Here is a 14759-nt window from a genome sequence, read left to right as displayed (position 1 = left end):
GTTATTAAATATTTTATGTGTTTTATTTTTTACAGGAGTTCTAGATATTAAAAGGCTTTCTTAAATGTTTATTTCCAGCTAAACGTCTTTTATTTGGCAATGTCTTAAATCAACATCAACAAAAAAACAAAAACAATATGCAGTATATGTAAAGAAAGATGGAAACATTTTGAAGTGTGATGTTTTTCAGGTTTTCAATGTGACAGATGTGACAGAGTGACATTACATTTTCTTTCAGTATTGTTGTTTACCATGTTTGAGAGGAAACAGGCAAATTAACTAGCTTTGAATTTTATTCCACTGATTTAACAAACATTTATGGTGATGTTTTATCAAAATTACAGGTCTAAACATTCATTTTTTTCTTCCTGTTTTTCAGATGTTTGAAAATGTGAAATCCTCTCTCAGAGGCCTGAGAAATGGGTACTTTTCTAGAACAGGATGCACTCATGAACAGGACCAGTGCTTTTGGAAATAATGCAGCATATTTGTGCAGTGTTTAAAATGTATACATGGATGGACTGCAACCCCATGAAATCCAAAGCCCTACGGGGAATGAACTGGAAATTCTATCAGATGGCAATAAGGAGCATATAATGAGGATCAACACTGAAAAGCTGTAAGGATTTCTGTTCATTGGTCTTTTGCAACCATTGCCTTCCAGGCCCAGAGATGAGCGTTTCTGAGCCCAGTGAGAGCTTCCCTATCAGGGGAAAAGGTGGATCCAGCATGAGACTCCCTCTTCACAGTGCAGGCGACCACAATGGGAATGCTTTCTCAGTTTCCTCTTCCTCGTCCTCCTCTTCCACCTCCTGTCTGGCTGAGTTGTCTCCTGAGTCATTACAGAGTCTGAACAGCCTCAGCGAGGGCCGAACTGAAAGCCCGCTGGATTATGACATGTTTGAGGTCACCCTGTTGACAACAGTAATGACTAAAACTGACAAAATCACAGATGTTATCATTTCAAAATGGATGCCAAAGGAGGACAGTAAACCAGATGACAAAGATGATGTCTCAGTGGGAAAGATACAAACGGCAATGGAGCTGTCAGAATCCAATGAAAACTCTGTGTCTGTCTACCTTGATGCCAACAGTGGTGAATACTGTCAAGACGTCTGGAATGATAACAACAACCTGACTCTGGCCTTATCACTGACAACAAACAGCCGTGACAATAATGATGGTCTCAGCAGCGGAAGTGGAAGAAAGCATGGCTGCTCAACTCCAGATTCAGATGCAACAGAAATCCCTGCTGATGATGATGAAGAGGAGAGTTTGTTCCTGTCTGTGAGTTCTGACATGGGCATACAGAGAAGCAGCATAATCCTCACAAGCTCACCAATTCAATCCAGCATTGGCCTCATGATCCCAGGTACTTCTGCTGCAGTGACTGAGCTCCAGTGGGAGGGAACTGTGGCTTTGAGTATAGCTGATGATGAAAGGCCAGAGCTGGTGTTAGAAGGGCCCGAGGTTGCCTGTCCTCTGGATCTAGCTGTGGACAGTCAGACCGAACCTTCTGCAACTGTGGAGCTTAGTGAAAACATCCAGATCTCATTTTATCCTCCTACCAATCCAGCACAAGATTCTAAGGAGGACACATCTCCTCCACCTGAGGAAGTTGAAAGATGTGCAGCGGGCTTCACATCCAACCAGCTTAACACTAGTCCGCCTGCCAGAGTAACAAAAACCAAACCAACCACTGCTACTTCAACTACTCCCAAAACAACTTCCTCCACAGGCCTCAAAGCATCCAGTCTGGAGGCAAAGAAGGTTTCCAAACCAGACCTAAAAAATGTCAAGGCTAAAGTTGGATCGTGGTCCATCCCAACATCACCTAAAACACCCAGCCAGGTACTGTAGTGTTACTTAAAAGCTTACGTGTATCAGGTATTGTACAGTTGTCTTCTGTCTAACGTATACAGTATTTTCCTTCTTCTGAGCAGAACAGATCTGCTTCAGCTAATGGAAAGAAGGCTGTTCCTAGGAAGGAGGAAGCACCGACTGGGGATGGTTGTAAAGCTCAAAGGTCATCTGCAGATCCAGTTAAAGTGGCTGTTGTGCTGAAACCCAACAGAGGAAAGAGCAATAGCCTCAAAACCAACCACAAGACAGCTGCCAATGACTCTGCTCAGCCAGAGAAGAAGAGTGCGGCTGTCAGTCAAACACTCTCTACTTCGACCAGCTCCCTGGGGTCAGAAGTAGTTGAGGAAGGATCCCTGGAAACTCCCAGGAAGGCTGTCCAGGATGTGCCCAATAAACACAGAACAACTGAGAATGTGGAGACAACACATCAAACTGAAGATGCTGGTGAAGAGCACACTGGAGAGGCTTTAATGACGGAGGCCACTGTGGAGAAACCAAGGAGTCATGGCAGGGTAAGAGCTACGAGTATGTTCAAGTGTATTTAAACTGAGCTTCTCTGCCTCAGGCTTATGTGTTCAGTCACAGTTGACCAATTAAAATGTCATTTTGATTTCAAATGCCAACACAAAACCAGAAACTGTTCTGGCTTGAGATGCAAGTTATGCAACATAGCCATTGTGTAATGACATGTGTTGCTATCCATTGCAACATATAAGTAGTAGTAGTAGTAGTACTAGTAGTAGTTAGTTATCTGATACCCTAAGTTGTGTTGTTGTCATTTAGCATCTTACACAAGAGATAAAGTCCAAAGTAAAATATACATTGTGTTTAAATGAAGGAGTGGTACGTGCACACTGTGTAGGCTTTCTCTGGTATGTGTTTTTAAAGATCCAGTTAGACAGTGACAGGTTTAAAACCTGCCCCAACATTTTCTCTCACAGGCAGCCTTAGGGGTTGTCTCAGCACAGGGTGTGTTTAAAACAGGTCAACTGTACTACACCCACATACAGTACACGTTTTGGTGCACAGTCAACTTAAAAGTCAAAATACTGTAATATGAAAAGGTTTTTCTTCTTCTTCACAAACTACAGTACATTACATCCCTGACGATTTCATGATGTTCCCATTAATAGTAGCTCACTGTGTGAGATGGCATGTGTTATGCTCTCTAGATGATTATTATTACATTTTCTGAAGACCTACTTTAACTTTTATCTCTATTCAGACAAATGGTGTTGCATGAATTGTCACTGTATATCCTCTACTATATAAGATTACAAAATAGAGGATCGTTTGTGCCTAGCTGAGCTACCAGCTAGCATGTCAACATGTGATTTAGTGTGTATTGGTATGCCACAGTAATCCATGGGCTCAGCTTCTTGGCTCAGCTGAAAAGCTATAAGATTCTGAGTGTTCTGAACGCTACTGCTCTGCTGAATGAAGTGATACAGAATGAAACATGTATTATCTGAAATAGTGACTTTTACGATGGAACATCAAGCTCTCAGTGCCTACTGCTCTGTTAGCACAAATGGCTGAGCAATGACACCTCAGAACAGTTTTTGAGTCAAGTCTTTCCTCTGAAAAGGCCGAGACAGATGCCAGACCTTCATCCACAAACTCACTCCATGTGTGCTAGTGTTTATAGAGGGGTTGGGGGTTGGGTGACGACAGAGAGAGAAAAAAATTGGCTTGGTCAAAGCTGAGATTCTCAAGGGGGATGTACAGCACAATAGCAACTTTTTTTAAACCCTCTGGTGGTTGTAGCACACTCCCCCATCCCCCCCCCCCCCCCCCTTTCCTTCTCTCTCTCTTTTTTCCTCCCCCTCTGTCTGAACACATGCTCTCTTACTCACTCCTCCCCTCGCTCTTTCACCGCCTATCTCGCTTCTCTCAGTCCACATTTCAGACTCTGAGTGGGGAATGGCTAACACCATGGTCTCGGTGCACAGCACCGGGCTGGGACCCCTTGGCTGGGATGCCGTCACTAAACGTCAACTCTTTCTACAGAAAGTGTCCACCAAGTTGGGGCCCAATGCCAGGCAACAAGGGAAAGGCACCAGACTGGATAAGGCCTCTGGACCAGCTCCACCTCCAGGCTCAGGGGCTGGACCTCCAGGACAGGGGAGCTCTGGACCCAGGCAAGCCCAGATTGATGGTTCCATGTTAGGAGAAGTTGGGCAGAGTGTTGGGGGTGAATCTCCAACAAGAGTGAAGCAGACCCAAAGTCAGAGCCAGGGTGAGTTTGCATGGTTTCTGTCTGCGTGTAGAGACATAAACACAAGCCATCTCAGTACAGACCCATTTACTTAATGAAACCTGAAATGTAAACACACAACAGCATGCAGACACACAGACTGTGTGTCTACTCTGCTTGATCAAACACTTCACAGCCTCTCTCAGACATGTAGACTCGTGTCAGTTGGTGTGTGTGTGTGATAAAAGAAAAACTCTTTGCTTTGTCTCTGCAGCAGACTCAGGAAATGAACAGGCTGACACTGCAGAGCTGCGAGTTAAAATGCCTTCCACATACTACTTTGCCACTCACATGCACACATGCAGTCTCTTGGATACCCTATTGTAGGCTTAGCACACACTGGTCCATACTTGAAATACAGTAATAAAGTTGCTGACAGACAGGCATGTACTGTACTGATTGTGTGTGTGTATGTCTCTGTGTGTGTACAGCTGGTGAAAAAGGTTCGCTTCATGTTAGAATGTGTGTCAGCTGTAGTGTTGCATAAGGGCAGAACTCCATTTATTTAAATGTTTGTGGTTAATCTCTGTCAGCATTTAAACTCCAGTTTACAAAGTACACCTAGACACTGTGTGTGTATGTGCTCGCCTGTGTGTGCACAAACTCATTTTACCAGCATTTCCCTGTTCCCTGTCTTCAGAGGAACTTGAAAAACACATGGATTACATTTTTTTGCCTTTAAGATTTTTTTTCCTTTCCTTTTCTGTCATCCGCTTTTTGTTTTCCTCCTTTCTCATCGCTTTCTCTTTTCCTCAAGGGAATTTCAGGCCGGTGTTTGTTTCCTGTCTGTTGCTTTGTGCATGTTTGTGTTGAATGGTGAAATGGAGAGGTGCTGTTGGCGTCATGTCAGTCACATCCTCACACTGTTGGCTATACTCTGTGTGTTTGTGTGTGTGTGTGTATGTGTGTGTGTGTTTGTTAGTAAGTAAAGTGTATGCTCCCGGTGATGTGACAAAGTTATGGTACTCAACCTAAACATGGTGTCTCGTGTCTGCTGTCCACTGGCCTGTAATTCTACTCTTTTGTGTGTCTTTGTGTGTGTCTGTATGTGTGTGTGTGTGTGTGTGTGTAACTTGACTTTTGTTTTCCATAATCACTGAGCTGCAGTGTGTCATTTACATAGCAGGAAATGCCTATGAGAGTGTTTGTCTGTGGATGAAATGTATTTGTGTGTGTGTGTGTGTGTGTGTGTGTGTGTGTGTGTGTGTGTGTGTGTGTGTAAAACCAGACCTTTCTCCTTATAAATGTCACATTCTTCTGATGGACAAAAACTCATTTGTCTTCTTTGCTGATACACATGAAAAAACGAATGCCTCTTGACCTCAGACTGAGATCGCCATCAGTGGATTCCTTTGAGTGTGTGTCTGCCTCTGGCTATTTTGAATTTGGTCATGACTTGATTACTCCATTACAAATCTTTTCCATTACATGTCTAGCCAATGTATTCATGTGTTCAGTGTTTTCATCTGTACTCAGATGTGAGGCTTGTAAGATAAAAGAAGTTCTCCTAAATGAGGGCAAACTGGCAGAGTCTGGTTTATGGTCAGGTCTTATTTTGCATGACAGCATTCTTTTATCTTTTAAGTGCTAAGCATGCATCTGCACATCTCATCACATAACATTTTGATGTATGGTGCGTCCACATAGACATTGCAAAATATGGTTGTCCATGCTGTTTGCTGTGCTGATTTATTTATTGATTCTTGAGGATTTGGTTATGTCATCCAGCTATTTGTGGCAAAGGCAAGGGACAACAGTCGCTATGTTATCCATGTCATTATCAGTGTAGATAGCATAGCTGATAAAACATTCATTGAGAGTGATTGAGCCCTGACAAAGACATCTAAATAAATCTGTTGCATTTGCTGCCACGAGTTCTTAAACCAAATATGGTCCACAAAAGGTTTGCCACTAATTATCTGCCAGTATTATAAGCAGGGAATATAACACAATGCTTCTTCTCACGACATGACAGAAGAACTGATAACTCACTGCTGTATATTCGTTGGTATGAAAACTCAGTTATGGTAGCAACCACTGGACTGTAATAGCCCATATCCTTGTGTATCTTACATTACTGCTGGCCATTTTTGATGCACACTGTGACTTCTATTAACAGTTTTTCCAAGCTTACAGGCAGCCATTACTTTGTGTTTCATGCCAGTGTACAGTGAAATTCAACTCTGAGACATAAAACTAAGGTAGATAAAGCATCACAGGGAGCATTTAGCTACCATAGTATGCTGGGAATGCTGGGAAGCATGATTGTTTCAAAAAACACTGCTTTTGTGTTCTTGTAGGTGGCTCAGAGAACCATTGGAACACTGGAAATCTGCGAGTTGCCTGTTGAAAGGCATTTACAAGCCATGTTGATGCAGAAGAAAAACAATAGGGGTATAGTTGTGGAAGAAAAGCTGTGCATTTGTTTGTTGTTTGGTTTCAAAATGTCATTCAGGTGCTGATTGTTTAGAATCAGGTGTTAGTTTAGGATAGAGTTTAGAATTAGGTTAAAGTCAGGGATTGCAAAAGGCATATAGTCATTAAAATGTTCATACTAGTGTAGTTACACAATTGTATATACTTGTGTGTTTTTGTGTATCAACAATAAGCACGAGGCAGATCTATAGTGAGCCAGCTCTTACCTAATACATTGATTTTTTAGGTAACAGAATCCAGCTGCTCTCTCCTCTGGCTGGCATTTCATCAGGACCAAATGAAGCCAGATGTTTCCTGCTGCCTTCAGTCATAGTACAAGTTTTACTGCTGATCTACCTTCACCAAACCAAACACTCTGTGTTTGTGTGTGTGTGTGTGTGTGTGTGTGTGTGTGTGTGTGTGTGTGCTAATACGAGGTAATGTAAACGTGGTGAACGTGCAAAAGTTTATTCTCTCTCTCTCTCTCTCTCTCTAACAAGCCTCTTCTTCTTCAGGGCTCATGTTTGCAGAGACTTCAGAGAAAGTCAGTGGAAGTTTGAATGAAACTTTAAATGATAAATGTAATTGGTGCAGTGTATAACAGAGTGTTGCAAATAATAAAAACAGAGAAAGGTGTTGTTCATATACATACAAAACCAACAATACTTACAACAAATCTATGGAATTAAATGTATTCTCAGCACATGCAGGGTACACAAATCAACAATAGTATATATGGAGAAAATGTGTATAACATCTGACTTTAAGAATAGATTCTTCATGGCTAATACTGCTTCAGATAGAAGAGCTGTGATTTATAGTCCTGCCACTGTTTATGACTGCTAAGTCCTATTTGTGTGTGATGGCATAACATCTATATTTAATCTGTTTCTCAAGCTGTAATGTGTCACAGTATCTCATTCTAAAGTTTTAAACAATTGACTGATCACCAGTTATTATAATGTATGTGAAACTCAGCTGTAGTTACCTTTTTCAATTCAGAAAGTTAACCAGAGAGCTAGCAATGAAGAAGGACACTTTTTTTGGTGTTTCTCTATTGTTGTGCTGTGTCAGAGCAACGTCTTAACTCGGGTGGACATAGTCCAAGTACAAATACCCAAGGGCAGATAGGCAACCCACAACTGGTATTATCAGTTATAGTTTGTATAACCTTTTACTCAAATATTTTTCATTTTGGGAAGCTTCAAAGGCATTGGAGTAATGTGCCTTCTGCTAGGTCACGTTTAATACTTAAATCAGAATTATGATGTAACAGGAAAGGAGTTATATATATATGCATGATCCATTTATCAGTTTAAATCCAGTGTTGATAGTTGATAAACTCTTCTCCAGTCATCTCCAGAGATTTCTGTGACTAGACTAGACCCAGCCAATCTATTGTTGGTCGAGGATTCTTTTGATTCTTTAATTTGCAATCATTTTATACAGGAGTGAAACCTGCCCAAAACCACGTACAGCTCTCTGCTCCACTCTGTCCTATGGAAAAGAGAGAGAGAAAAAAGGATGTCTTCCTTAGCATGATTGCTGTACCAACAGTTTTATAATCTCCTTTCACATAAAACACAAGGTATTGCATTCTGTCTGTGGTTTTTACAAAAGAGCATCATAGTCAACATCTTGAAGCAAATGTAGACCCATACCTTTGCTAAATCCTTTATAAAAACATTTATAAAAGCTGAATGCACAGTTAATGTAAAAGTTTACTTTAACCATAGAAAAATCCTAATCCTACCATAAAACATCAGGATCTAATGCAAATCACTGTTGCGTAACATTGGGTGATTTGCTTAAATTGACTTTGGCATCGAGCATATGCAAGAACCATGAATTCAAACTTTCTTCCTTGTTTTGGTTAATGCAAAAAAGTCACCTATCGTTGTCATGAGTAGCATCTTTGGTACAGTGTGGTGAAAACGACCAAGAACACCTTAAATTACATCCTGATGGGGACGTAAATATCTGTCATGTTATGTCACATTATGTGCTACATAGTCAGAACATGTAAAATCAATGTACATGCTACATTTAATTAAACAATAGTTTCCATGTTACAATGTTTGCAAAATTCAATTTAATTCAATTTAATTACATTTTATTTATATAGTGCCATATCACAACAAAAGTCATCTCAAGGCACTTTTCATATAGAGCAGGTCTAGACCGTACTCTTTAAAATAGATATTTACAGAGAGAGACCCAACAAATCCCACCATGAGCAGCACTAGGCGACAGTGGCAAAGAAAAACTTCCTTAAGAGGCAGAAACCTCGAGCAGAACCGGACTCAGGGTGGGCGACTGGAAGCTCCTCTCCTTCTGTGTTTCAGTTTTTGAAACTATGATTAACCATACTATTACCTCTATTATAATCGCATGATCGCTGTGGAAGAGGCCTTTCCAAACACATTAGTGTCCACCCACAATACTGTGCCTCACTGAAAGGCCAGAGAAATAACATTGTAGTACCCGGCCCATCTGTGGCAGCAGTCCTGACATAGTAAAGACAAGCAGGGCTGCCAGGGTCACCCTGTTCAGCTGGAGATCAGGCTGCATATCCTTAATGTCATTTAAAAACCCTTGTCCAAACACAGGCACTGAATGTGTCATGAGTAAGTTTTTTTTTAACGAAACTGAATAATATGAAATAATTGTTTGTAACTGTGATAGCTGCAGACTGTAACAAGGTAACAAGGTGATTATTCTACTTCTACTTTTCATTAAAAGTGAAGGAGAGATCTCTTATTATTAATCACCTAACATTTTGTTACTAGTATTTCTTTGTGTTGCAGTCTTATGTTTTGTTTTTACCTCACTTGCTCCAGTCCACTGGCACATTTAGTAGTATGCACACACACACACACACACACACACATTGACTCACTTCCTAAACATCTCATGTCCCTGGTTTGGTATGAAGAGGAAGGCATCATTCTGCTTTGGTCTTGGGAAAGAATGTGTTATTCAGGTCACAAAAATGATGAGAGTTTGAGACGCTGTATTACACATTTCCATGACTATAGAACTACAGTGTTTGCTGCAGCAACATGTTGAGCAAACCCTGAAAACCCCTTACATCCCCTGAATACCAATTAACGAGCCACCAAGTCATTTTTGAAAATTTTGAGTCACAGCTAGAAATTAAGCATTTTGTTTGTTCCTTAGCCACTTTTACATATACTGCACTATTTGTGCCAAGTGCCTAAAGTAAAATGAGTACCATGAATAGCTTTAATTTATCAGTTAATGTCATTCAAAGTGCAGTCAATAAAAAAAAAAACCTAAATCTAATCAATATTTAACCTGCCCCCCCTATTAACAGCAACAATTCACCTACAGGTGGTTGTTCCAAGCATCTTGGAGAAATTACCACAGTTCCTCTGTGTTGTGGATTTAGCCTGTCTCAGTTTCTTCTATCGCTTCATTTTTTAGAGCCATAGTGTTACTCTGACTTGAGCTTTAATTTTCTGACACCAAACAGAACATCTGTAACTGTACATCTACAACTCAGTTTTGTTACTTGTATCTTCTTTGATGAAAGAGAGGGTTTGGTAATAACTGTCTACAATATGTGGCATGATTTATGATTTTTCAGCTCACAAAGACAGCCAAAAATAACATATGCTATTGAAGGGCTATTAAACTTTACTAGAATTTGTATTTACATTATATAACAAAATGGAGTAGACTCCTGATGTCTCACTTTTTTTGCATTGAGGATATACTCAGGGGCTCCTGTGATCAGTACAATCCTACACTTCAATTTAAGATTAAGATGGAACAATTTTAGTGATATTGCACAAGGGTATACTCAGGGACCCTTCAATGCAGCAGAAATGCAGTTTTTTGTAGCCTTTCACAGATTTGTGCCTCCTTCTTCCTCATGGCTTGTTTTTTTGCTCTGGTATGCATTGTCAGCTAATTTGAAGGGATCTGAATACTTTCTGAATGCACTGTATGTAATGATGACATGGTGAAAGAATAGGGGATGCTTTTATAACCAGGTAGTACATTGTTCATGCAATAAAAATTATGTCTCCGTTTGTGTCCAAATTAATCTATTTTAGACCGATAAGTGGGCCTATTTCCAATGTAAATTTTGTATTTTGTCTGTAATGATGAATACAGTTAATTGTGGCCTTTTATATTTTCTTTTTCTCCTAGGTATTCCTAAACCTCGCACCACTGCAGAGCGAGTGTCTACATTGGCTTCCAATCAGCAGCCAGCAGTAGTGTCAGCTGGGCGTCCCACTACATCCACAGCATCAAAACTTCCTGTTAAGGGATTAACTACAAGCCTGAGTTCTTCATTACTGGGATGCAACGAGAACAATGGAGCCACAAGCAAAGGTCTGATCAGCAGAGGCGTTTTCTTTTTCAGTACCTCTATCATTTGGTTATACACTGTCAGCACCACTGCTCACCCAAGGGAATTAATATATGCAAGAGAGAAGTATGTGTATGTGTGCACAGCAATATCCACTCTTACTCTGTGGAGGTTAAGGGAGAGATCTAGTCAGAAGTCAGAACACAGACGATCTGTGTGTGTGCTCAGTCTTTGTTTTTTCTCTGTGTATCTATTTGTTAGATATAGTGATAAAGTTAGTTATAGAGTTTGTTTTGTGTTTCTTTCTTGTCCTACCCGAGACTGTAGTTCTATAGTTATACGACATCTTAAGCTCTCATCATTTTTGTGGACTGAATCACACATTCTTTTCCAAGACCAAAGCAGAATGAATTCCTCTGAGAGCCACGACACCCTCCTCTTCACACCAAACCTTGGACATGAGATGCTTGGAAAGTGTGTGTGTGTCTGTGTGTGTGGACCAATCCTCCCAAAATTAATGCTAAACACTGTGTCTCTGTGACTTACTTAACATGTCGCTGCCTTTTAAAACTAGTTTTGTGTTTTGTCTTATATATCTTATATATGTTTGATACTGTTTACACCAGCATCTGCACTGAAGCTGCAGCTGCTGCTCTGCTGCTCATGCACCTTCTTTTTAGACATGGTATAGTATAGAGTTCAAATGTACAAGACTGGCAACTTAAGTAAGAGAAAAGGCAAGCTGTCAAAAGTGAGTTCAGCAAAACTGTAAATTAATGTGTCAAAGGTGTGATGTAGTGAAATTGTATCAGAACCAATTTGTCTTGGCAGACCCCACCAAGGACTGTTGCTCCCAATACCACAGATTCTAGGATCACTGGGGCACACAAACCCCTCTACCACCTTAAGGAGGTGATTCTCAGAGGGCCCTCTGAGAATTGCCTCAATGTGTTTTTTTTTAAATCTATTTTATTATATAGTATTTACTTCCCCTCAGTGGTAGAACAGTCACAATATTAGATCCTGTACAGAGTGCTTATTTGTCACTTAAATAGCATTTCTTTTTGGGAGGGATCACACATTCTCACCTGGCATCCCTGCTTTAAATGGTAAATGGACTGTACTTATATAGCGCTTTTCTAGTCTTTTCGACCACTCAAGCGCTTCACACTACAGATCACATTCACCCCATTCACACACATTCATACAGCACATGTTCTATAGAAGTGCTTTTCTATATACACATTCACACACCGATGCGATGCACACACATCGGAGGCAATTTGGGGTTCAGTATCTTGCCCAAAGATACTTCGGCATGCGGACTGGAGGAGCCGGGAATCAAACCACCGACCTTCTGATTGGTGGGCGACTGCTCTACCTCCTGAACCACAGCCACCCCATTTACAGGCTCCACAAACCCCTAATAATAAACATCCCCACAAAAACATAGACTTGAGAATCTAACTTATTGAACAGTAAGTTGAACTTAAATTGAATAATGAATAATTGTGAATGTATACAGGGCAGCACAGTGGTTCAGTGGTTAGCACTGTTGCTGTTTGCATATTCTCCCTGTGCCTGTGTGGGTTCTCTCCGGGTACTTCGGTTTCCTTCCACTGTCCAAAGACATGCAGATTAATTGGTAACTCTAAACTGGCTGTAGGTGTGACTGTGAGTGTGAATGGTTGTTTGTCTGTATATGTTGGCCCTGCGATGGACTGGTGATCCATACAGGGTGTACCCTGCCACTTGCCCATTGTCAGCTGGGAAAGGCTCCAGCCCCCCCGAGACAATTGGTTTTGTAGTAAGATGTGATGAAAAGTGGGACTTCAAGGAATGGCTCTACAGGGTTTCTTTTTCTTCTCACTCACACAGTAACACTATGTTGTTATGACAACCAGATTACATTTGAGATTCCTGGTTCCCATGGTAATATTTAGGATCTGTATTTAGTCATATCAGAGAAGAGCATCATAGTAGTATACCTCAGTTGGTTGTGAGGAATTTGTGTGGAAATCAACAATACACCATTATGTAAGTCTCTCCAGTCAGATTCTGATCTGGTTCACCCACTGTCATCCACCTTGTCTGTGAAGGTTCTCAGTCATCCAGGTATGGCATGGTAGTCTTAAGTGCTGAAGTTGAAGGAAACTGGACTTCTTTTAGGTTCTCGAAGATGTTTCAACTCTCATGCGAAAGGCTTCTTCAGTTCTGAAAACTTGGGGAGTCCCAGGTATTTAACCTCTGGGGGTGGTTATGGGAGTCATTGACCCACCCAGTCATTACGCGAGTCGTTAGGGTCGCATGAAGTGTGATTCGTTAGTGGGTTGTTGCCCCACCCTGACATCATGTGAGTCGTTAGGGTCACATGTCACAAGGTGTGAATGGGGGTTAAGTCACCTGGGAGTCTTATCCTTAGTATGAACCAGTCTCTGTTGGGGTGTTGCCGGGTCTGAAATGCACCGGGATGTTATGTTTGGAGAAAATTCTTTTGAATTTCTCCGACAGTCCTGCTACATAAGGTATGACAATATTGTTATGTCTTTTCTCCTGTTCCTCACTGGTTGATGTCTGTGGCTCTTCTCTACATCTTTTCACTGACTTGATGAGGTATTTTGGCACTGGACAGGGCTGTGGATACCTTGATCCTAATCTGTTCTGCCTTGGACTGTGTTAGTTTGTTGATTCTTATGGCTGATTCTGTAGCTGTAATGAGATCTACTGTGGGCAGTTGTTGTGGAGATATGATGAAATTGAGTCCTTTGGATAAAACATCCCTTTCTGTTGTGGTGAGGTCTCTATCTGCTAGGTTTTTAACCCACTCTGATTGTCTGCAGTTGTGGCAACATCCTGTGAAGGTTCGGGTGATCCCGGAAATCTTGACGTAACATATGTCCTGGCTTGAAGAGTTAGAAATTTGGTGGTTAGTGGCTCCTTGCCTTTCATGTGTTGAGCCTTTTGGGCCTTGTTCATGAAGTTCACTTCATCCAAGATGGAGGAAGGCAGGAGTGATGTCAATTGTCATCCACCCTCATCCACCTTTTATTTGACTGATTATAGGATAACAGATGATAAAATTTTTAATAACATCATCATGCATTGGAAAATACTGTATTAGTGTCCTATGGTTACATACAGAAAAAAATCTGGCATATTTGATGATGGTGAGACAGTGCTTGTCATTAAACTTTAAAGCTTATTCTTGGCCGTCTGCTTCTCCACAGTACCTCATATGCTCAGGGTCATGCAGTACCACACTGCTGTTGCTTTTCTACAAGTCTGGGTCAATATTCTTAAAAATAATCATGCAACCCAACTCAGAAACACAAAACAGAACTTAATATTACTAATTTCTGCTGTTTGTTAGCCAAAATCAGCTTTAAGTTTCTGTGTAAAACCACATGTACTCTCAGTGCATTTTTACACCTCCACTTTTGTCTGGTTAAGTTGTCTTGAAAATCAGATCAGGTATAACAAGTGATCTGCAAGTGTCAACAGGGTGATAGAAAGGCACACATAATTAATATATTCCTTTAAGACCCTTTTCTGTCCTTGTTTTTTTTTCTCTTTTGAGTCTCACCAACACCAGTAGATTAACATTAGATTATCAACTTCCTCACACATCCTGAAACACACATACTTGGAACAAATATTGTTGATGTTACAATAAAATCTCTGATTGAAGTTTTTTCTTCAGTGATGCTGTAAACTTGAATCTCCTCAAATCTCAACACCCCAACATCACACACAGAGATCATACAGTATATTGTATAGCCCAGAGGCTTTCATTTCTATGTTCTCTCATCAGTGCAAAAGTATCAATCAGCTTTTTAAGTCTGACATCACAACCAACTTCTCTTGTTCTCTTGTTTTCAGTAT

The 14759-nt window shown here is 40.8% G+C and overlaps 1 protein-coding gene across 3 annotated transcripts in view; it reads left to right on the top strand.

Annotated features, from left to right (window-relative positions):
- The first annotated feature begins 455 nt into the window (after positions 1–455).
- LOC108900093 (microtubule-associated tumor suppressor 1 homolog) overlaps positions 456–14759 on the top strand; it is a 44763-nt gene continuing 30459 nt past the window's right edge. For 2 of the 3 annotated variants that reach the window (XM_018700934.2, XM_018700933.2), the window contains exons 1-4: positions 456–1851; positions 1944–2375; positions 3874–4102; positions 10715–10900. In XM_018700934.2, the coding sequence (XP_018556450.1) occupies positions 673–1851; positions 1944–2375; positions 3874–4102; positions 10715–10900 (2026 nt within the window). In that variant the 5' untranslated portion in view covers positions 456–672. The remainder of the gene's footprint in view (positions 1852–1943; positions 2376–3873; positions 4103–10714; positions 10901–14759) is intronic. The other variant, XM_018700935.2, reaches the window with a different exon arrangement.

The sequence above is a fragment of the Lates calcarifer genome, linkage group LG5 (assembly GCF_001640805.2).
Source record: "Lates calcarifer isolate ASB-BC8 linkage group LG5, TLL_Latcal_v3, whole genome shotgun sequence".
In the NCBI taxonomy this organism is placed as follows: domain Eukaryota; kingdom Metazoa; phylum Chordata; class Actinopteri; family Centropomidae; genus Lates; species Lates calcarifer.
The sequence above is the reverse complement of the archived record's forward strand: the minus strand, read 5'-3'. Positions and strand labels throughout refer to the sequence as shown.